The 25,265-nt window shown below is 37.0% G+C and overlaps 1 protein-coding gene across 1 annotated transcript in view; it reads left to right on the top strand.

Annotated features, from left to right (window-relative positions):
* The window catches only part of LOC127437118 (protein phosphatase 1H-like), a 23,177-nt gene extending 621 nt beyond the window's left edge, over positions 1-22,556 (top strand). The window contains exons 2-10 of the mRNA XM_051691817.1: positions 4,419-4,584; positions 8,351-8,713; positions 9,048-9,160; positions 12,154-12,238; positions 12,342-12,460; positions 12,787-12,850; positions 17,578-17,685; positions 19,847-19,998; positions 21,614-22,556. Of these exons, the coding sequence (XP_051547777.1) occupies positions 4,419-4,584; positions 8,351-8,713; positions 9,048-9,160; positions 12,154-12,238; positions 12,342-12,460; positions 12,787-12,850; positions 17,578-17,685; positions 19,847-19,998; positions 21,614-21,770 (1,327 nt within the window). The 3' untranslated portion in view covers positions 21,771-22,556. The remainder of the gene's footprint in view (positions 1-4,418; positions 4,585-8,350; positions 8,714-9,047; positions 9,161-12,153; positions 12,239-12,341; positions 12,461-12,786; positions 12,851-17,577; positions 17,686-19,846; positions 19,999-21,613) is intronic.
* Positions 22,557-25,265: the final 2,709 nt, after the last annotated feature.

The following is a 25,265-nucleotide window of genomic DNA, read 5'->3' as shown; positions in this document are numbered from 1 at the left end:
CAGCACAGCAGGCATGTTGTCATGACTATAAATAGATCTGTGCGCTGGAATGAAACGTGCATGTTTTCGCATTATAGTGTGATTCGCGTGACACCGAATCACTGGAATGTTTCGGGTTCAATAAAGCAATAAGAGACTCAAGCAAACGTAACGTGGCGTATTAGAATGTGTTTGTCAGCATTTAACTACGGGCTGTTTGATTCCTGAACATATTTATTTATTTATTTATTGACTAGATTCCAGCCTTGACTTAAAGGGACAGTTCTCCCAAAAATGAAAATTCTCTCATCATTTACTCACTCTCATGCCATCCCAGATGAGTATGACTTTCTTTCTTCTGCAGAACACAAACAAATATATTTAGAAGAATATCTCCGCTCTGTTGGTCCATACAATGCAAGTGAATGGTGACCAGAACTTTGAAGCTCCAAAAAGCACATAAAGGCAGCATAAACGTAATCCATATCTTCTGATATGGTAAGTGTGGGTGAGAAACAGATAAATATTTAAGTCCTTTTCTACTATAAATCTCCACTTTTGACCAGCCCCGACCAGTAGGTGGCTGAATGTGAAAGTGAAAGTGAAAGTGTAGATTTTCAGTAGAAAAGGACTTAAATATTGATCTGTAGCATGATCAATTTTAGATCAAAATTTAAACCTTGGAGCCTAAAACATGTTTGAGCCTGGATATATGGATGCTGGACTTTTTTAGTTTTGTTTTTTTGCAATCTGTTTTTTCTCCCCACTGCCCACACAATAAACAACAGCTGTGATCAATATGACAGTGAGATTTCCCCATTAGCTGATCAACACACCGGTTGACCTAAATGTTTAACATCCACTAACACTGCCTACAACATACAGAAGGATTAATCTATAAATCTTATCATATGGATGTGAACTTTATTTCTTTTGATTTTGATTCTTTCATACCAAACAACAAAACAAATATAAGTTCTAATACAGTCCAATAAAAATAAAAACACACTCCCGAAATCTAAAGCTTTAAAGGGATAGTTCATCCAAAAATGAAAATTCTGTAATCATGTATATTGAAGGTTCATGTTGATCCAAACCCATATAATCAATCTGAGAGCTTTGAGAGCGATTTGAGAGCTACGGTGGAGGGGAAGATTTTCAGTGAATAACACTTTAACTTTGGTCTTTTCCTCACAAAAAAAGCTATCATATGACTTCAGAAGGCTTGGAACATAGCACATGAGTAATATGGACTACATTAATGTTGTTGGTTTTTTTTATATCTTTTTTTTTTTTTTTTGGAACTTGACAGTATAAATCACCTTCACTTTTGTTGTATGGAAAACCGAAGCTTGGACATTCTGCCTAACATCTACTTTTATGTTTCACGTAGGCAAGAAAGTAATTCTGTTTTGCAAAAACACTAGGGTGAGTAATCGATGACAGAATTTTCATTTTTGGGTGAACTTTAATGGTTTAATCCTTTGATATGAGGATGTAAAAGAGTGGTTCACTCACTTCCCTTCCTGATTTTGGTCTGGAGAAGTGAGATTTATGGGAAGAGAGAGTTCTCAGCTCAGTAACGTGACTAGTCTCGGCTCTGATGTTAGATCTTTTTGCTGTGCTCAGAGTCCCACTGTCTGCATGTTTAATGTCCAGTATTGTAGGGATGGTGAGGTCACACTACATTCATTCTTGTATTAACCAGAAATGACAGATCTAAACTGAATAGTGGAGCTTTCACAACACATTATAGCACTGAAATAGTCCTCTGAATGTTTGTCTGACCCGTGAAATGACATAGATAGATATCAAAGCAGTGAGCACCATGTGATTCAGTCAAAGTTTGTTTGTGTGTTGAGGTGGAAATAAATTAAAGGAATATTCCAGGTTCAGTACAAGTTAATAACTACAGTCTAATACAGTCTTTAGCGACTAATAGGCAGGCAGGATCAGAGATGGATCAGGCTGGCTCTGGTACATCTGTGCACATTTCACAAAAAATAAAATAAACGACAAAAAATTCATCAGAAATACTGTAGCATCATGCAACGCTACACCAATCGGATTTGGGTCAGATCACTCCAGCCAGTGGTGATAATCATCTATATTTGGGCACAGAGTCACCATGCCCTGTAATTACAGATGGCCACCAGGAGATGGCACCAAGTACATGGCACAGACTCAATGATGACTCAAATGGCACAGAATGAAACTCATTCTGTGAAATCTCATTACTAAAATCATGTCTGCATGCTATGCGAACCTTTAGTCATTGTTGTGTTTGCATGTGTAATTAGTTCTTATGTACAATTATTATGTTTTATTTGTTTGGAGAGCCTTTTGGACACATGGAGATGTTTTTGGAAACTAGAATAAGTTATATTTGTAAAGCTATAACTTTTGATTGCTCTATTGTATTAACACAGACTTTTACTCAGTTACAGGTGATATTATTGGAAACAAAGCAAAAGCAGTTTTTTGGAGCCACCTTATTTACACATTGAGGTATATAATATAAAATCAGAAAACAATAAGAGAAAAGTACATTTTTGCTCAAGTTTTTAGATTTTTCGGCAGGTTCTTAGGCTGAGAAACGCAGAATTGATCATAATCTATATCATTAAAAATTTAAGCCTTTAATTTTGAGTATGCCACTGAAACGGGAAATCTTTAAACACCTTCAGAGCCTAAAGGGTTAAGCTCAATCGACAGAATTTGTGGTAAATGTTGATTACCACAAAACTTAATTTTGACTCAAAAATCATGGTTACAGCAAGGCGTTTACAATGGACGTCAGTGGGGCCAGTCCATAAACCTTTAAATACTCTCTGTTTCAAAAGTATAGACACAAGATGTAAACAGTGTATATGAAAACTGAAAAAATGTTTTCTTTTTTAAGTAAGCAAGGGACGAGTCAAAATTATTTTCTGTTATGCTACTAATGCTATCAATAGAGCTTAACTTTTTCCTTACCTGTTTGACTTTCTTTCATCTGTGGAATACAAAAGAATAATTTTTTGAAGAATATCCTGGCCTTTATTTTCCATATAATGAAAGTGAATGGGGCTTTTATGCTATAAAATGACAAAAAGCATAACAAAAGGACTCCATTTAACTTGCGCACTACACAGGGATTAGAAACTTGGTTCATTCTGAGTAAAAACTGAATTTTTAGGTTTTTTTTGCTAACACTCCGTGGCCTCCTTTCTAAATAGAAGCCGGTTAGAATGAAAAAATAGAGATGTTAATAACACTCTTTTTTAAATTAAAGTACCCTGTGTTTCTATCAAATAACCATTTCTAATCCCTGCCGATATATTCCAAATATTGTACACTCAAAAAAGTAATATTAAGATTGACACATTTCAATTTCATAACAAAATTCTATACAATGACATTTTTAAAAGCCTAAATAGTTGGGGGCCTTGGTATGTCAGCGAGTAAAGACGCTGACTATCACACCTGGAGTCACGAGTTCGAATCCAGGGTGTGCTGAATGACTCCAACCAGGTCTCCTAAGCAACCAAATTGGCCCGGTTGCTAGGGAGGGTAGAGTCACATGGGGTAACCTCCTTGTGGTCGCTATAATGAGGTTCTCGCTCTCGGTGGGGCGTGTGGTGAGTTGTGCATGGATGCCGCGGAGAATAGCATGAAGCCTCCACACACGCTACGTTTCCACGGTAACGCTCAACAAGCCATGTGAAAAGATGCACGGATTGACGGTCTCAGATGCGGAGGCGACTGAGATTCGGATTGAGGCGAGTCACTACGCCACCACAAGGACTTAGAGCACATTGGGAATTGGGCATTACAAATTGGGGAGAAAAAAACAACTAAATAGTTAAAAAAAAGTTTATTAAAATTGCACAATTAAATTTGATGGGATTTTATTATGAAATTAAAATGCGTAAATCTTAAAAATATGCTAAAACGTTTTTTTTTATTTTAATTTTTTTATGTGAAAAGTCACACAATCGCTTTAATGTGTGGAACAGACTGCAATCTTTTTGGTACTTCAGCAAACCATCTTCTTTTGTGTTCCATAGAAGACAGAAAGTCATATGGGTTTGGAACGACATGAGGGTGAGTAACTGATGACAGAATTTTCATACGCAGTAAAACAAACATTTCCAGCAACAACAGCAAGTGACTAAAGACGTCGTAATCAAGTGAGGACAATATGCGGTTCCCCATTTCATACTCATTGACTTGTGAGGCTATAGAAATTGGTTGCCTTGGAAACCCTGGTAGCAATGGAGGCAATTATCTTGGATCATCTGCGTGAGCATCATGCTCTCTTCTTCTCTTTAGACGTACTGTACGTTATGACTCATCCGCTGATGATGCTGTCTGTGGACCGTCAAGAGGCGTTTATGAACTCAAAATTCCTTGAAGCTGCTAAGATGAAACGTATATCTTCTTTGTCCACACTACAGAGTGATCAATGCTGGTAAAAGTGCACTTAATGAGGACCAGGCGTGCTGTGAGGTGGTAGAGCTCAGGAAGAGACCAGCTGACCCGTCCAGCCCCAGTTACACTCCCACCGGCAGGAGGCGCTCCTCACTGCCCAACGGAGATATTCTGGAAACCATCGAGAGTACGGTGTGTTCCTCTACTTTTACTCTATCTTACTCATTTAAAGAGGAATCATATTTTGCTAGATCTTTGAAGATAAAAGAGTTCATTAAGCAAGCACTAACTTTCAGAACTCAACACTAAACTGCATCGTTCTGAACGAGATGTATACATTAAAACAAGTGTCCACATTTACACATTAACAATACCTATTGTGTAATCAGAAACTCGCCCCGTCCACTGGCAATGAGGTAATAAAGATCAAGCCGGATAGATACTATTACTCCTAAACAGCAGAAGAACTAATGTTAAGAATAAAATGTGGTTGGGGGCCTGGGTAGCTCAGCGAGTATTGACGCTGACTATCACACCTGGAGTCGTGAGTTTGAATCCAGGGCGTGCTGAGTGACACCAGCCAGGTCTCCTAAGCAACCAAATTGGCCCGGTTGCTAGGGAGGGTAGAGTCACATGGGGTAACCTCCTCGTGGTCGCTATAATGTGGTTCTCGCTCTCGGTGGGATGTGTGGTGAGATGTGTGTGGATGCCGCGGAGAATAGCGTGAAGCCTCCACACGCACTACGTCTCCACGGTAACGCGCTCAACAAGCCACGTGATAAGATGCGCGGATTGATGGTCTCAGACGCGGAGGCAAATGAGATTCATCCTCCGCCACCCGGATTGAGGCAAGTCACTACGCCACCATGAGGACTTAGAGCGCATCGGGGAGAAAAGGGGAGAAAAATCCCCCCCAAAAAAAGAATAAAATGTGGTAAAGTCTTGCACTGTTTGTGTCCGTGTGTAGCACCTGCCACTCTGCAGATCCTTCTGAAGAATCCAGAAGTTAGAAATGAGTGGCTGAACATTAAACAACATTGCAATGCATTTAATTAAATTGGCAATATTGTAAATTAAAAAGTAGAAAAGTTTTTTCACAGGTAGAAAAACACTGAAATAATTACTAGTAAGATTTACTTTTCGCAAGTTTTTGCACACATTTTTTTATTTTATTTATTTAAGTAAATTTTAATGGATAAAATTAAGTCAAATCTACTTAACTTCATGAGTTAATGGGTCAATATTGATTAAAGTGAGTATATACATGGTACTTAAATAAACCTTACAAACACGTTTAATCATATACTGTACCACATGACATACAGGGAAGTTTCATGCATGCTACTTAGACTAATTATCACATCCTTGCATTACTGGGGGTTGAAACGAGATACAGAGCTGTACACACACACACACACACACACACACACACACACACACACCTCAACACTTTGCACAAAACACGATGACATCCAGCAGATCATTTTTGATCATGAACGGGCAATTTTGAGTTGAAAATTAACTTCAGACAGCACAAAACAAGATGTTACCAAATGTGACAACAAAATTAACAATATAAATGGTGTAAAAAACCTTAAAAACAGTGAACTGATGCAAGCGCATCAGTAAGATTTACTTGTTTTAATTACCTGTGAAAGTTACTGAAATTAGCAAATAATTATGGCAAGGTGTGACACATGAGGACACACTGTAAAGATAAAAACAATCATAAATAAAATACATTTATAAGCCAGAGCATTATCTTTTACGTTTAAATGTAGTTTACTTAATAATTTCAAGTTCACGTTTAAATTAACTCAGTCGAAAGTACTTAATCTTTTCTGCTATATTTAATTCACCACAGAATAATTTTTTGTGACGTTATTACATCTGATGAAAAATTATTATATATTATAATTTAATAATTATTTTTATTATTATTTTAGTTTGTTGTATTTTTATTTATTTTTTTGAATAAATTGCATGAAGACCAGTTTATTTAAAACATTAATTTATTTTAAAAAAGTACATTTATTTAGTTTTGACATTTATTTAAAAATTAAATAGTCCATTTTGATTTTGTGTTGTCTTTTAAACATATTTTTCGGTAACACTTTACAATAAAGTTCTATTTGTTAACATTTGGAAATGCGTTACACATCATGAACTAAAAATAATTACTTACAACATTTGTTTATCTTAATACAGTGGCATGCAAAAGTTTGGGCACCCCTGGTCAAAATGAATAGTTAAGTGAGTAGAAGATGAACTGATCTCCAAAAGGCTTAAAGTTAAAGATGAAACATACTTTTCAACATTTTAAGCAATATTAGTGTATTATTTTTATTTTGTACAATTTTAGAGTGAAAAAAAGGAAAGGAGCACCATGCAAAAGTTTGGGCACCCCAAGAGATTTGAGCTCCAAAGTCTCAGACCTTAATTAGCTTGTTAGGACTGCGGCTTGTTCACAATCACCGTTTAAGGCCAGGTGATGCAAATTTCAAATCTTCATACAGACTCTGACTCCCAACAATCAGCAGCCATGGGCTCCTCTAAGCAGCTGTCTAGAACTCTGAAAATTAAAACAATTGATGCCCACAGAGCAGGAGAAGACTATAAGAAGATAGCAAAGCATTTTCAGGTAGCCGTTTCCTCAGTTCGTAATGTAATTAAGAAATGGCAGTAAACAGGAACGGTGGAGGTCAAGTTGAGGTCTGGAAGACCAAGAAAACTTTCAGAGAGAACTGCTCGTAGGATTGCTAGAAAGGCAAATCAAAACCCCTGTTTGACTGCAAAAGACCTTCAGGAAGATTTAGCAGACTCTGGTGTACTGGTGCACTGTGACACCTGCACAAATATGACCTTCATGGAAGAGTCATGAGAAGAAAATTTCAGCATCAGAAGTTTGCAAATGAACATCTAAACAAGCCTGATGCATTCTGGAAACAAGTCCTGCAGACTGATGAAGATAAAATATAACTTTTTGGCCGCAATGAGCAAAGGTATGTTTGGAGAATAAAAGGTGCAGAATTTCATGAAAAGAACACCTCTCCAACTGTTGAGCACGGGGGTGGATCAATCATGCTTTGGGCTTGTGTTGATGCCAGTGGCACAGGGGAACATTTCACTGGTAGAGGAAAGAATTAAATTAAATACCAGCAAATTCTGGAAGCAAACATCACACATCTGTAAAAAAGCTGAAGATGAAAAGAGGATTGCTTCTACAACAGGATAATGATCATAAACACACCTCAAAATCCACAATGGACGACCTCAAGAGGCGCAAGCTGAAGGTTTTGCCATGGCCCTCACAGTCCCCCGACCTAAACATCATCGAAAATCTGTGGATAGACCTCAAAAGAGCAGTGCATGCAAGACGGCCCAAGAATCACCAAGAAAATGGGCGAAAATCCCCCAAACAAAAACTGAAAGACACTTAGCTGACTACAAAAAGCATTTACAAGCTGTGATACTTGCCAGGGGGTGTTACTAAGTACTGACCATGCAGGTGCCCAAACTTTTGCTTTTTTGTAAAACTGTAAAAGATTAAAATAAAAAAGTAAAATTGCTTAAAATATTAAAGAAATGTGTCATCTTTAACTTTAAGCCTTTTGGAAATCAGGCCATCTTTTGCATGCCACTGTAAATGTTATTTAGAAAATATGGTAACACTTTATTTTACAGTGTCCATGTTACACTTATTAAATGCTACTGTTGCTAATTACAACAGTAATAACAATAATAATACGTAAGCAGCTCCATAAAATAATAACAGAGTAATTACATGTAGTTAACTAGTAATAACACACAGTAACATAAACAATAAAGTGTGACAACAATATAATTGTTCATGGTTAGTTCATAATGCATTAACTAATGTTAACATTAAGCTGCCAGCTTTTTTTCCTTCTAAATTGCAGTTGTGCATGTTGTTATTTGTATCGGTCTGTGTCTTTAGGAGGTAAAGGAGCTGGACTTCCACTACTGGGCGCTGTTTGACGGTCACGGCGGTTCCGGCGCCGCCATCTTTGCATCCAAGTTTCTCCACCTCCATATCGAGGAGCATCTCCAGGAAGTGTTGGAGATCCTTCAGAATCCGTCCCTGCAGCCGCCCACCTGTCTGGGGGAGGAGAACATCATACACCATCTCCACCCGTCTTCCAGCTGCTCCCAGCGAGGGTTGTCCCGTGCTGTGTCTCTCCGTGGGGCTGCAGGGGCCCCGGGGTCTCCCAATACCATTGCCCCTCGGTTCTTCATAGAGAAGAAAATCAAACAGGAGAGTTTGGTGTTGGGAGCCATCGAGAACGCCTTCAAGGAGATGGTGAGTCTTTTAAGTGGAAGTGTAAATATTTATTCATGGGACTTTAAAGGTGATTTTTGATGTTAAAAGACTTCCTTGTATGTTGCATCCCAGTTTAACGTTGTGAGTCAATACTGTCAGTGCGGGAGAGTAAATACAACATGAGGGAGAGTAAATGATGACAGAATTTTTCAGTTTTGGGTGGACTATTCAGGGTAGAAGTCTTTATTGTAGTACACTCACATGGCCACTAGATGGCAGGCAAAGATTCTATATGGGGGATTTCAGTCATTTATGTGTTTGTTTTACTAGTGTTTATTAATACTAGTGCTTCTGTATGTTTGTGTGACTGCAGGATGCTCATATAGGCAGAGAGAGATCAGTGTATTGTATCTCAGGTGGATGTACAGCTCTAGTGGTGATGTATTTACTCGGTAAACTGTACGTGGCCAACGCTGGTGACAGCAGGTGAGAACCCGCATCTGACATTACACCCATCCACAGGTTCTACAGCGTGACCAGTCTAGTCTGATTCCTGAATTACAGAGTTTCATTCCTTTTGAATCTACAGCGCAATTAGTGTAGTCTGATTGTTGAACAAATAACTCTTATGAGTCGGTTCTTTGAATCTTCGGTGTGACCCAAGTAGTCCAATTCTTGAACAAATGACTCTCATGACTTGGTTCATTTGAATCTACAGCACTACCACTGTAGACCAATTCCCGAACAAATGACTCTTATTAGTCAGTTCTTTTGAATCTTCAGTGTGACCTGTGTAGTCTGATTCTTGAACAAATGACTCTTATTAGTCAGTTCTTTTGAATCTTCAGTGTGACCTGTGTAGTCTGATTCTTGAACAAATGACTCTTATTAGTCAGTTCTTTTGAATCTTCAGTGTGACCTGTGTAGTCTGATTCTTGAACAAATGACTCTTATGAGTCTGTTCTATTGAAACTTCAGTGTAACCTGTTTTGTCCGATTCTTGAACAAATGACTCGTTTGAGTCGGTTCTTTTGAATCTTTAGTGTGACCATTGTAGTCCGATTCTTGAACAAATGACTCTTATGAGTCGATTCTTCTGAATCTACAGCGCGGCTAGTGTTGTCCGATTCTTGAACAAATGACTCTTATGAGTCGGTTCTTCTGAATATTCAGTGTGACCATTATAGTCCGATTCTTGAACAAATGACTCTTATGAGTCGGTTCATTTGAATCTACAGCACTACCACTGTAGACCAATTCCCAAACAAATGACTCTTACAAGTCGGTTCTTTTGAATTTTCAGTGTGACCATTGTAGTCCGATTCTTGAACAAATGACTCTTATGAGTTGTTTCATTTAAATCTACAGCGTGACCAGTCTAGTCTGATTCCAGAACAAATGAGTTTCATTAGTCAGTTCTCTGAATCTACAGCGCGGCTAGTGTTGTCCGATTCTTGAACAAATGACTCTTATGAGTCGGTTCTTCTGAATATTCAGTGTGACCATTATAGTCCGATTCTTGAACAAATGACTCTTATGAGTCGGTTCATTTGAATCTACAGCACTACCACTGTAGACCAATTCCCAAACAAATGACTCTTACAAGTCGGTTCTTTTGAATTTTCAGTGTGACCATTGTAGTCCGATTCTTGAACAAATGACTCTTATGAGTCGGTTCATTTGAATCTACATTGCGACTAGTGTAGTCCGATTCTTGAACAAATGACTCTTATGAGTTGATTCCTTTAAATCTACAACATGACCACTGTAGACCAATTCCCAAACAAATGACTCTTATGAGTTGTTTCATTTAAATCTACAGCGTGACCAGTCTAGTCTGATTCCAGAACAAATGAGTTTCATTAGTCAGTTCTCTGAATCTACAGTGCGACCATTGTAGTCTGATTCTTGAACAAATGACTCTTATGAGTCGGTTCTTCTGAATCTACAGCGCGGCTAGTGTTGTCCGATTCTTGAACAAATGACTCTTATGAGTCAGTTCTTTTGAATCTACAGCACTACCACTGTAGACCAATTCCCAAACAAATGACTCTTACAAGTCGGTTCTTTCGAATTTTCAGTGTGACCATTGTAGTCCGATTCTTGAACAAATGACTCTTATGAGTCGGTTCATTTGAATCTACATTGCGACTAGTGTAGTCCGATTCTTGAACAAATGACTCTAATGAGTCGGTTCATTTGAATCTACATTGCGACTAGTGTAGTCGGATTCTTGAACAAATGACTCTTATGTGTTGATTCCTTTAAATCTACAACATGACCACTGTAGACCAATTCCCAAACAAATGACTCTTATGAGTTGTTTCATTTAAATCTACAGCGTGACCAGTCTAGTCTGATTCCAGAACAAACGAGTTTCATTAGTCAGTTCTCTGAATCTACCGTGCGACCATTGTAGTCTGATTCTTGAACAAATGACTCTTATGAGTCGGTTCTCTGAATCTACCGTGCGACCATTGTAGTCTGATTCTTGAACAAATGACTCTTATGAGTCGGTTCTTCTGAATCTACAGCGCGGCTAGTGTTGTCCGATTCTTGAACAAATTACTCTTATGAGTCGGTTCTTTTGCATTTTCAGTGTGAACTGTGTAGTCCGATTCTTGAACAAATGACTCTTATGAGTCGGTTCTTCTGAATCTACAGTGCGGCTAGTGTAGTCCGATTCTTGAACAAATTACTTTTATGAGTCGGTTCTTCTGAATATTCAGTGTGACCCTTGTAGTCCTATTCTTGAACAAATGACTCTTATGAGTCGGTTCATTTGAATCTACAGCACTACCACTGTAGACCAATTCCCAAACAAATGACTCTTACAAGTCGGTTCTTTCGAATTTTCAGTGTGACCATTGTAGTCCGATTCTTGAACAAATGACTCTTATGTGTTGATTCCTTTAAATCTACAACACGACCACTGTAGACCAATTCCCAAACAAATGACTCTTATGAGTCAGTTCTTTTGAATCTACAGCACTACCACTGTAGACCAATTCCCAAACAAATGACTCTTACAAGTCGGTTCTTTCGAATCTTCAGTGTGACCATTGTAGTCCGATTCTTGAACAAATTACTCTTATGAGTCGGTTCATTTGAATATACATTGTGACCATTGTAGTCCGATTCTTGAACAAATGACTCTTATGAGTCGGTTCATTTGAATCTACATTGCGACTAGTGTAGTCCGATTCTTAAACAAATGACTCTTATGAGTCGGTTCATTTGAATCTACATTGCAACTAGTGTAGTCCGCTTCTTAAACAAATGACTCTTATGAGTCGGTTCATTTGAATCTACATTGCGACTAGTGTAGTCCGCTTCTTAAACAAATGACTCTTATGAGTCGGTTCATTTGAATCTACATTGTGACTAGTGTAGTCCGATTAGTATTAGTTTCATTCTATTCTGAAAGTTCTATTCCGATGAGAGTCATTTGAGATGAACTCTGTATTCGTTTGTGTCAGGGCCATCATCCTCCATGCCGGAGAGATCATTCCCATGTCCAGCTCGTTCACTCCAGAATCAGAGCGTCAGAGACTTCAGTTCCTGGTGAGAGAAACGAACACCAGTGCAAATCTGGATTTTACACACAACTCTGAACCAGTTTATCACAACAAACAAACAATGTTTGTGGTTTTAATTTCTCTCGCAGGCTCACTTGCAGCCTTCCCTGTTAGGAAATGAGTTCACACACTTGGAGTTTCCTAGAAGAGTCACTAAGAAAGAGGTCGGGAAGAGAATGCTGTACAGAGACTTCACTATGGACGGATGGTGAGTTTCTGTCACGTCATTGTTTTTTTATTTGGTGTACTTCCCACTTACACAGGATGAGTCTGATTGACATGTAAAGCGACCAACCACAGTTCCTTTTGATTTTATGTGACTTTTGGGTGGGGGGGTGGCTTCCTGTGAAATAGATGATGCCACAATAATAAAAAAAAACGAAACAAATAATTGTGTTGTAGTTCTGGTCTGTGAACGACTTCATAAAACACACAAAAGCATTGGTGGAAATGTGTTTAGACTGTCTGTCTGCATTGAGATTTGCATTTGAACTGTTTCTGTTGCTGTTTGATGTTTGTTGGTGTTTTACGCAGGGCTTATAAAACCATTCAGGAGGAAGATCTGAAGTTTCCACTCATATATGGAGAAGGAAAAAGGGTAAGACAGCATTGGTCGATGGTCAAGATCGAGCTGTATTCAAGTAGAAACAAACTATAAAGTGGAAATTTATTGGAAACAACAACTGTTGATTGTTGACAACATGAAACCAAAATTGACCTAATTTAATTACTTCATAAAAGTTTGTGTGCGTGTGTGTGTGTGTGTGTGTGTGTGTGTGTGTGTGTGTGTATTATTCATCAGTGCACATTATTCGAAAGAAAAATCATAAATGTAACTTTCTTTATCAATGTCTGTGGCTCGTTTGGAAGGCTGCAGTATACCGAGTGTCCTCCTTTAAACAAGCCTCGTTTAAACGAGACGGCCTTCGTAGGACAAACGGAAACGGAACGTAACATGGTTGCTATGACAGCACGCCACTCTTTAACAAGCGCGAGTGCTTTGAGCGAGACGGTAACAAATTCCCTTTAGAAGGGAATGTATGAGGTACATTTTAGGAGAGTTATAAAGAAGTAAAGAAAATGTCACTTTTAGTCTAATACTTTATTTTAATTATATATTAATATAATTATACATATTATATACTCTGCACCCATCTACTGAGGTACTTCAACTTGGGAATTAACATTACTTGCGTATGAGCATCATATTTACGGGCAAATTGGCGTCATTTTTTTTTAGACATTTCCGTTGAAGCAAAGAATTGTGGGTTATGAGGGCCCACGTAGGATACTCCTCATGCATCCTCCGAATTCCCGTGAAAGAAGGTTGCATTCGAAGTGTCCTACTCGCTTTTCTGAAACAAGACAGCCTCGATGATGTATGCGGCCGACAAATGCGACCTCCGGAGGACACAGCCTTCCAAACGAGACACAGCCACTGAAACATCTTTTCTGCTGATCTCATCAAGGCCTAATGGGCGGAGATAAATCATATTAACCAATGATGTCATAGCACACTCTTAGCTCATGTCCTGATGGGTCATTTCAAATCCCACCCACATTATTTCTCACTATATATTTTGTTTCTTTTGGAAATGGGTCGATGACGTGACGCTCATTTGTTCTTTTTCTTTTGTCTGGATCTAGTAAGTTGTCTACTATGATGAACATGTTTTCAATTTCTGAGTTGAAAGTCATTTTGATATTTTTTTCTGCGGGTTAAAGTAAAACATTTGGTATAACCATCCGAAAACAGTACATATTGATTAATTAATTAATTAATAAAAATCTAATTAAAAGTTGAAATTCTTGAAAAATTAAATGTTGCCATAAGTAGTTTGGACATTTTTTTTATTATTATTTCTTAAATAAAAACTTGCAGAATGTATATATATATATATATATATATATATATATATATAGTATGTATATATTCAATATTTGAAAAACTTTTCTTCACCAAATCAAAGTCAGGTGGTGCAATCAATTTTTTAAAAATGAAAAGGCTCATTTTGTTCAGGTCAGATGAAGTAACCCTTATAAAACCTCTAGATATTTGTGACTCAAAAATTCATTATATTTGTCAAATATTTTTTACCTTGAAAATATATTTGAAAACTTCATGTCTGTAAATGGACAGTTCAAATTCTGTCATTGTTCACTCCATTTTTGGGCGAACTGTCCCTTTAAGAAATAATTACAATGTCAAAACAAACCGTTGTACTGTATGAACGCAGTTTATCACGAGCTGGATTCTGTCTTAAAGACTTTATATCTCTGGACGTTTGGACCCATCTGAGTCTGAGCTTCATTAGATGAGAAAAGGTTAGAAACAAACTTAGATCAAGGCAAGTTCAAATTCCGTCTGATCTCAAATCATCTTCTGATGTTCAGAACTAACTGCTCTGAGATTTAGCGTGTCTTTGTTCTTAAGTAAGGCAGATTGATGGAGAAGGCTTTGCCTGTTCATTTCAGAGCTCACTTTGGTAATGGGTCATTAATTAGGGCCGTTTTTTGACACTAAAATCCACTGAGACTGAGACACCGGCACGAGGACACACCTCTCACATTTCGCCAGAGAATATCTGTAAAAGTCGTCAGTTTAAATCTAGTTCTCTCACTCCTCTCAGAGGTGTTAATGAGTGCTGGCTGTTTAACACTGTACTGAGATCAGTTTGTCTGCTGTCCTCTAATTGGTAAATCCAAGAAACTGAACTCCAATCAGCTCAGTGGAGGTGACAGCTTCACAAGACATCTGTTGAGTGTATCTGCTCGCTTCGTCTCCGGTTTAATTATATTCAGATGAACTCACTTTGATGTTTTAGGGCAGCTTTTATTATTGTTTTAAATTTTAATCTTATATTTTTTTTAATGTGTTTTTATTTTTAATTTATTCTTTTTATTTAGTTGTTTTTAGTTAGTATTTATTTTGACGTATGTTTTCAGTGTTTTCTAGTATCAGTTTAGTTTGTTTTTCAGTATAATAATAAATAAATAACATTTTTTTATTATTATTTTAGTTTTGTTCTAGCATTTTAGGGCTCCATGTGGTGCCTTGATCCTGCAATGGAATAAAAACAGAGGGAATTCTGAATTTTTGAGTTAAGAAATAAAGTTGCAATTGCAAAATATGAGTTGTAATTGCAAAGTACAAAATCACAAATGTGTGATATGATTACAACTGTAATAGAAATAACTGGGACTGTTTCTCACAATTGCAAGTTTATATCACATAATTGCAACTGTTTTTCACAAATATAAGCTTATTTCACACAAGCGATTATTTCTTACAACTGCGAGTTTATATCACGTAAGTGCAACTATTTTTCACTATTGTGAGTTTATATCACGTAAGTGCAAATATATTTCCCTACTGCAAGTTTATATCACGTAAGTGCGACTATTTATCACTATTGTGAGTTTATATCACGTAAGTGCGACTATTTTTCACTATTGCGAGTTTATATCACGTAAGTGCGACTATTTTTCACTATTGCGAGTTTATATCACGTAAGTGCAAATATTTTTCCCTACTGCAAGTTTATATCACGTAAGTGCGACTATTTATCACTATTGTGAGTTTATATCACGTAAGTGCGACTATTTTTCACTATTGCGAGTTTATATCACATAAGTGCGACTATTTATCACTACTGCAAGTTTATATCACGTAAGTGCGACTATTTATCACTATTGCGAGTTTATATCACACAATTGCGACTTTATTTCTCACAATTATGAGTTTATATCACGTTATTGCGACTATTTCTCACAATTGTCAGTTTGTCACAATTACGACATAATTTCTCACATTTACGAGTTTTCATCACACAATTGTGACTATTTCTCATAATTCCAACAATTTACGAGTTTATAATACACAATTGCAACCTAGATCTCACAATTGCAAGTTTATATTATGTAATTGTGACTTTTTCAAAATTGCAAGTTTTACATAATTGCGGCTATTTCTCGTAATTGCAAGTTTATGTTACAGAATTGTGACTGTTTTTTACACCTGTGCGTTCATATCATGTAATTGCGACTATGCCTCACAATTGCGAAAATTTTTATATTTTATATTATGCAGTTGTGACTTTATTTCTCACAGATGCTAGTTTCACATAATTGCGACTATTTCTTACAACTGCAAGTTTATATCATGCAGTTGCTACTTTATTTTTACAACTGTGAGTTTATATCACATAACTGCGACTATTTCTCACAATTACGAGTTTATATGACTTTATTGCGACTATTTTTCACAATTGCCAGTTTATGTAATTGTGACTTTTTTCTCACAGTTGCGAGTTTATATTACGTAATTGTGACTATATCTCACAATCATGAGTTAACATCACCCAATTGCGATTATTTCCCATGACTGCAAGCTTATATTACGTAATTGTGACTATTTCTTACAACTGCAAGTTTATATCATGTTATTGTGACTATTTATAACAATTGCTAGTTTGTCACATAATTGCGACTTTTTTTCTCAGAACTGCAAGTTTATATATATATATATATATATATATATATATATATATATATATATATATATATATATACAGTATATATTTACATTTCCCATGGCCGTCTAGTGTTATCAATATCTGGTGGTATTTTCATGATTAATGTAGGCAGGTTGTAAAGGTTTTAAATAATTGCTTATATACTGTGTATCAAAATCTGAAATGAATTTGTAGCCAATTGAATGTATTGTAGTTAAAGAGTCATAAAAATATCTTTTCATAGTAAAACTTTAATTTTAGTGAATTTCATATAGTTTAGTTTGTTTTCCGATGTTTATGTTTACATTTTATTTCAGTTAACGTAATGTTTTCAGTTAGGTTTTGTTTTATATTTGTTAACTATAATAGCACTGCTTCTGCAGGACTCACGACACACACACAAGAGGAAATATGAAAAATGCCTCAACGGTGAGAAAGAGAGCCACTGACACGAGTCTGAGACAGCAGACGGTTGAGGGCTTGTGTATTATTAAACAGTAACACTATGAACAGTAACTGGCATTCTGGGAAAGATTTTCTCTCTCATACTGTGCACGACTCACTTTTGTGTGCCTGAATTCCCAGTGTACTACAGTGGAGTTTACAAAGAGGAATCCTGCTTTTATATGAAGTGACTCAAAGGAATATAGACTTGTCATGACTTACAGTCAACATGAATTTACAGTTTACTGTTATACATGTTCTTTGTCATATTGTGAATGATTCATCAGTGCATGTTATTCCAACTTATGATTGGGCAATACAGTATTATAAGATAAGTGATGTTAAATTGTGTGTGTGTGTCATGTAGGCACGTATGTTGGCCACCATCGGTATCACACGTGGACTAGGCGATCACGACCTGAAGGTTCACAACTCTGAAATCTCCATCAAACCGTTCCTCTCCTGTTCACCAGAGGTCAGACATCTTTAATTTATTCTGCACAACACCCCAGAAACATTATCATTCATTTATATACTGATATTATATATTATATCACTATATGTTTAAATTAACTTACAACAACGTACCATGAAGTACTGTGGTGTTACCATGTTCTCTTATTTTTTTGGACATGCAGTACCATATTTTTTTAGGCGCACCATGGTAATACAATGTTACCGTTATAATATCATGTTTTTGGATGTAACCATGGTAATACCATGTTTTATGTTCCATGTTAACACCATATTTATTACCATGGTAATACCATGTTTTGAGACATGTACCATGGCAGGCCATGTTCTTTTGCATGTTACTATGGTAATACCATGTTTTTGGACATATTATCATGGTAATACCATATTTTTTCTTTACCATGATTATACTGTGTTTTATGGACATGTTACCATGGCAATACCATGTTTTATGTGGACACGTTACTATGGTTATACCATAATTATTACCATGTAATACCATGTTTTTGGACGTGTTACTACGGTAATACAATTTGTTTTACAAATACCACATTTTATGGACATGTTACCATGGCAATACCATGTTTTATGTGGACACAATACTATGGTTATACCATAATTATTACCTTGTAATACCATGTTTTTGGACGTGTTACTACTGTAATACCATTTTGTTTTACAAATACCACGTTTTATGGACGTTACCATGGTAATACCATTTTTTATGTGGACATGTTACTATGGTTATACCATAATTATTACCATGTAATACCATGTTTTTGGATGTGTTACCATGGTAATACCATTTTTTATGTGGACAAGTTACTATGGTTATACCATAATTATTACCATGTAATACCATGTTTTTGGACGTGTTACTACGGTAATACAATTTGTTTTACAAATACCACGTTTTATGGACATGTTACCATGGTAATACCATTTTTTATGTGGACATGTTACTATGGTTATACCATAATAAATACCATGTTTTTTGGACGTGTTACTATGGTAATAAATTATTTTTTTTTACCATGGTATTACCAAGTTTTTTGGACATATTACTATGATAATACCATGTTTTATGTGGACATGTAACTATGGTAATACCATATTTATATCTATGTAATAGCATGTTTTTGTACATGGTACTATGGTTATAATTTTTTTTGTACCATAGTAATACCACGTTTTATAGACATGTTACCATGGTAATACCATTGGGAAGGGAGAGTATGCCATATAGCTCTATGGCATATTATTAATATGTAGTCATGGAGTAAAAATAATACCTTCACAATACCAAAAAAGTAACATGGTACATGTCCAAAAGACGTTAATACCATGGTGTTTTTATACTTTAAGGATACTTTCTTTTTTGTAAGGACCATGTACACCATGGGATATGCTATTATCACGTGATACATCACTGTACCACTACCGTACTTTTTGCAAGGCTTTCTGGGTGTTGAACTAATGAACTATCCTCCTTTACTTGTTTAGTTCTTCTCATCCTCTCGCTGCCTCTCAGACAGTTTTATCCCCCTCAGAATAAAGTTCTCGTCTTAAAGTAGTACAGATTCCTCCCCCAGTGACACGATCTGCTCCCCTCCTCTCGGCTGCGCACTCAAATCATCTGAAGCGTGCTTGATCTTTAATTCACACACTGTGCAGAGTTCAGCCATGGTTCAGCTTGTTTTTTCCGATTTTCACTCCTCTTTGATGTTGTTCTTAGTCCTCCTCCTCCTCGATGCACTTTTCCCCTGTTATGCGCTTGAGTAACGTGTATAAGTATGTGAAGTATGCATGCAGTGTGGACTCTGTGGCGGGGTCAAGTTGCTTATTTCCTGCTGGTTAAGTAAACACTGGTGACTGGGTGAAAAGTCAAGACCCGGTCACCGAAGAAGTCCTGACGCTTGCATGAAATGAACTCTCCCTCAGTAGATATTTTCATGTTAAATGTTTATTTGAGATTGAATACAACAAATAGTTCTTGCTCTAAAATCTGATTGGATGAGCCATGTTTGAACTTGTTTTTAAATGGCCAATATTCACACTTTTCGGTGGAACACAAAAGGAGACGTTAGGCAGAATGTTAGGAACAAAATCAGTCACTTTTGACCTTCATTGCGTCGAGGATGAACCATGTTGTCATCCAACAGGTGAAGGTGTATGATCTCTCTCAGTACGAACATGGTGTTGATGATGTCATAATCCTGGCTACAGATGGACTGTGGGATGTGCTGTCCAATGAGGAAGTGGCAGAGGCAGTCACTGGTTTCCTTGGAAACTGTGACCCTGATGACCAACACAGGCAAGTTGTTGAGCTTTGACAACCATCTACTTGTGCAACCCTGAAGATTACACACTGCTTTGAAGATGTATCAATATAAGAGTTTGTTTTTGTGCACATTTAAGGAAGACTTCCCCAGCTTAATTTTTTTAATTTTGTTAATACTTTTTCTGGTGAAAGAAATACATAAATGATGATGGAAGCCAAAATATTGCATTGATTTTGGAGCAAAACGACAGGTAAAAAAACAAACAAATCACCTTAGAAAGATGTCAGCATCATATTTCATTTGTACACAGAGATTGTCAGGTCTACTACTACAATCAGTTGACTTTAGCAACTCTTGATGCATTATATGCCAATGGTGTGAGTCCAAAATGGAAAATAACACTTTTTTGTGTTGCTTTTCCAAAGTTGGAGTGCCTATAACTCCAGAAGTCTTAAAGATATCTTAAAATCCTTTTAGATCCTGGTTTAGAACCAACTTTCCTTTTTGTATCTTCATTTTTAAGGCCCTCTATGGTTCAATCCCAGAGATATGGGGCTCTCAATGTCAAATCAACCATATTTCAGTAACTTCACCAGCTGAAATGTTTGGTTTTGTTAATACTTTTCTGGTGAAAGAAATACATAAATGATGATGACTACAAAATATTAAATGTCATGGATCAATATTTACAGAGTAATGCATTATTTTGTAAAGGGGGATCAAAATGAAAATGTTCACTTTTGCTTTTGTAGTAAAACTACATGTAAAAAAAATAACCTTAGAAAGGTGGCAGCGTAATTATTTTATTTTTACACATAGATAGGTAGGTCTGCTACTAAAATCAGTTGACTTTAGCAACTCTTGGTGCATTATATGCCAATGGTGCGAGTCCAAATATAGGAAAAACACTTTTATTGTGTTGTTTTTCCAATGTTCGAATGTCTGTAACTCCAGAAGTATTAAATATATCTTAATATCCTTTTAGATCCTGGTTTAGAACCAACTTTCCTTTTTATATCTTAATTTTTTAAGCCCTCTATGGTTCACTCCCAGAGATATGGGGCTCTCAATGTGGCTTCAGGCATACAGTAAATTTTACCCATATTCAATGTTCGAAAACCAAATGTGGGTCACATACTATGAAGCTATGATTTTTTTAATGTATTTTTTGGTCCAACAAAACAAAGGTCTGAATAACAAGTAATGTTGAAACTAGAAATGAGCCTTTTTATTCGCACAAAATCTCGATTTTCATTATCTCTTCAGTTAGTGCCAAACCTATATCTAGTTTTTGAATTTCAGAAACGTACACCTGCAAAGCTCTGGAATGCATCATTAGGGATCCAAACACCAAAGATGCTAAGACTGTATTTGTACTGATTTCGTCATTATTCTTTTACTGCCCTAAAAATGTCTGGGCGTCAGAGACCGTAAATTGTAGAGATCCCAAACTTGGTGAAATGGTCCCAAATGGGCCCACTAATCAGGCGCTCGTACACACATCCATCCAGTGCTATGTGGCACAATAATTAGCACATTTATGTTTTCGCTTATACAGCGCACAAGTTGTAGACTTGTTGTTAATGACTCATTAACAAATTTTCTGCACAAAAGAAAACCCATCTTCCATCCTCTGTAATTTTTCAGGTACACTATGGTGGCCCAAGACCTGGTCATGAGGGCCAGAGGTGTCCTGAGCGATCGAGGTTGGAGAATCGTTGGAGACAAGCTCGGCTCTGGAGACGACATTTCAGTCTTCATAATTCCTCTAATGCACGCCAACATACAACCTCAACCAAGCTGACCAATCGGGAGGCAGGACACCAACTAAACATGGCCAAATTTGTTCTTCTCTCAATCTTTGGATGGTCATACATTGGCCTGCTGGATTTGGAGAATGCTGCTGTGTGTTTGACCTCATTTGAAGTACAATTCTGTACAAGACTCACTTACTTTGAAGACCCACGCCAACGTTCCCGACCTCTCTGGACTCGTGGATTGGTATGCAAGTTATAACATTGCACAGTGACTATAAGGAGGGTCATTTGGTTCTTTGAGGTTCTCAGCGGACAGATGTAAACCGTCCACAGTTTGTTTATCTGTGTAAAAAACGTCATGGCGGCTCGATGGAACCGATCATATGTTGTTTTTTCTTTCAGGATATTCATTTATCCTCTCAATGTTTACTTTGCGGTTTGTGTTTTTTGCTTTCCCCCCAAATCAAAGCAATTCTGTCCGTAATTTGTATATGCTGTACAGCAGAATGATTCTTAAGTTACTGTATATGGAAAAAAAATCGTTATCATATTTGGTTAGTTTTACCAACGCTTTTTACAGTATTTTTACCTTAGGTACCTACGCTAAACTAAAAACTAATATTATAAGATCTTCCATACCAAGATTATTAAAGTTTTGAAAATGTTGCAATTTTTTTTTATTTAATTTTGTATGTTGACTTTAAATTTAATTTTTCATTTTTATGAGTACGTTTTAAGTTGAAAGTATTTTTTTGTATTTTAGTGCATAAGTATAGTTTTCGTTTTCATTCTTTACCGAAATCCCCTTTTTTTTTTGTCTTACGACAATGTTTCTTCACTGCTAGTTTTCACGTCCTCACCGTTTAGCGGTAACGTTGATCCATACATCTAAGTCCATGTCCAAACTAATACATTTTCGTTTTAAAGCATATTAACTTCGCTACGTTTATACCTCTCGTCATACACACTAGAACGGCACACTAGAGTGTATCAAAACCGCTCTCCATTGCCGCATACTTTGGAAATGATGCCGTTAGGAAACTGAAAATGGACGTCAAACTCGGCTCTGGCCATATCCACTTTAATACGTTTTCATTTGAAAACGAATACATTTTGCTACGTTTACAGCTCTAATCCACATAAGAACAGTGTTTTCCCACGTTTCGAAAATACTCTCCATTATCGCATACTTCTGGACAACGATGACGTAAGGAAACTAAAGTCAGATCAGGTCGCATCCACACTAATACATGTTTGTATAAAAAACATAAATTGTGCTTCGTTTATACCTTTTGTCCACACTAGAATGGTGTTTTCCGCCACCGAAAATGGAGCGTTTTGAAAACGTTCTCCATTATCGCATACTTATCGTTTCCTTGTTTTCTTAAGTATGCAATAATGGACAGTGTTTTCGAAATGCTCCATTTTCGGTGGAGGAAAACGCTGTTCCAGTGTGGATGAGAGGTGTAAATGTAGCAAAATTTATGCGTTTTCCAATGACAGCGTTTTGGTAAGTTTTCAGGTACTTTAAGCAATTTTTGGAAAAATTCTGCGGGCGAAGGCCTGGAAGATGTGGAGTGCGTGTGAAACCAGCAAAAATTTTGAATATTCAGTGTATCTCTGTACGAAGCACCGCCCACACAAAGGTCACCGCCAAACCATGGCGTGGTGAATTCTCCTCTCGAAATTCACCAAACTTGAACACTACGTGAATTCACAATTGGATGGATTCCCATTGAGATGGCTGTATTTCGCCCAGGGAATTTCGCCGTGCGAAGGTAAATTGACTGTGCCTAGGCAAGATCCACACTAATACGTTTTGGTTTGAAAACACATTAATTTTGTTACGTTTTCGTTTCAGAACACGTTAATTTTGCTACATTTACCCCACTGGAACATTGTTTTCCTCCACAAAAAATGAGTGTTTTGAAAATGCTTTCCATCGCTCACCAGGTTCCCTCCCTCCAGAAACTTCTGATGCCCCCGCCCTGACTGACAGTGAAACGATTAACGTTGCCCCCCTCCTTAATATACAAGTGCCCCAGCAAAGATCGCATCCCTGTCCATTCTAAAGATGACGTTAGAAAACATAAAAGCATAGTTTTCAAATGAAAATGATTAGTGCGGATGTGGCCGTAAGATTTTTCGAATAATTTTAGGATGTAACATTGTTGAAGAACAATAAATTACCTCATTTGTCAGAAGAAAAAGTCACATGCGCAGCGACGGTCTTTCTTTTACGCTCCGTTGCGAATTAACACCTACCTGCAATCTGTTCTCCTGAGCTCCTGTGTGGAAGGTTTTTGAGGTCTGACTTACATAAATCATGTTCACAGTGGCACCTTCCTCTTCGACAGCACAAACCCGCTGCGATCATTTGGGGAGGCTTTCGTTTTCACACACATACACAACATACACACACTTCCTCCCCAAGAGAGTGGCCATCTGGTCAGCACAACCTGAGTGCAACCAAAACAAGACTAATTTGGCCATAGATTCAGCAGTGTGTGTGTGTGTGTGTGTGTGTGTGTGTGTGTGTGTGTTGTGGGTTCTTACACACTTTAGTGCAGTCATTTGAGCGGGTGGACAGCACTGCAAGGGCATCACATGCTTACTTAAGGAGAGCTTTCTGGAAAGTGCACAAACATGGACTGCGAAAAAGATCCATAAACTGCTTGTTGAGCTCCATTTATGTTCATTGAAATGCCTCATGGTTTTTACTAATAAAAGCTCATTAAAGATGTTTCATAGTCACGATAAAACACGTTTCTCGACAGATAGTTGCATATTTTGTTTCATGAGCATCCAGCAATGTTGTCTGAAAATAAACAAAGATCCAAGAGAAAAATGTATGTATAAACGACAGTGATTGCGGCCTCAAGTCCCATGATCTTGGTGAGTTGATGTTCAAATATTTCCATGTATTAAATGGATGGTTTAAAGTCAAGGCCATCCAAACAGCTGTGATAATATTCCCAGCCCAGACCACAAAGTTCTGATATCTGAGCAACTGAATCATCTACCTTTGTTCTGAACTTTGCATCTGAAATTAGGCATGTCTATAGAACATGCTTCAATTTATGAACATCAGACGAATAACTACAGATACAGAACTGCATCTCTGGGCCATGCACCCAAAAATACTCATAGATTTACATAAAAGACTTTCAGACGGCGTGCTCCATCAGGATCAGACGAGATTAAATATAGTGCTGGGATATTCAAAGATGAGAAGAAAGAATGAGGTCAGCATATTATCTGTATTAATCATGCATTTCATCTTTGAAATCTTTAACTTTGGCCACATACAACATAAACACCAGATAATAGTCAGATAGATTTATAATCCCGAGTTTCCCACTCACAATTACGAGTTTGTGGTGGCGTTCATGTGCACTCAACTCGTAAATACAATCATTCCAACATGACTTGAATGCACCAAGAATTTGCATTTCTGAGCTTTTTTTTTTTTTTTTTTTAAACAGAGTTTTGGATTAATGAGTAAAATAAGGTCTGTACATTACTTTAAGATACTTGTATGT

The sequence above is a fragment of the Myxocyprinus asiaticus genome, chromosome 48 (assembly GCF_019703515.2).
Source record: "Myxocyprinus asiaticus isolate MX2 ecotype Aquarium Trade chromosome 48, UBuf_Myxa_2, whole genome shotgun sequence".
Classification (NCBI taxonomy): domain Eukaryota; kingdom Metazoa; phylum Chordata; class Actinopteri; order Cypriniformes; family Catostomidae; genus Myxocyprinus; species Myxocyprinus asiaticus.
Note: the sequence above shows the minus strand (reverse complement) of the source record. Positions and strands in the feature narration are given on the sequence as shown.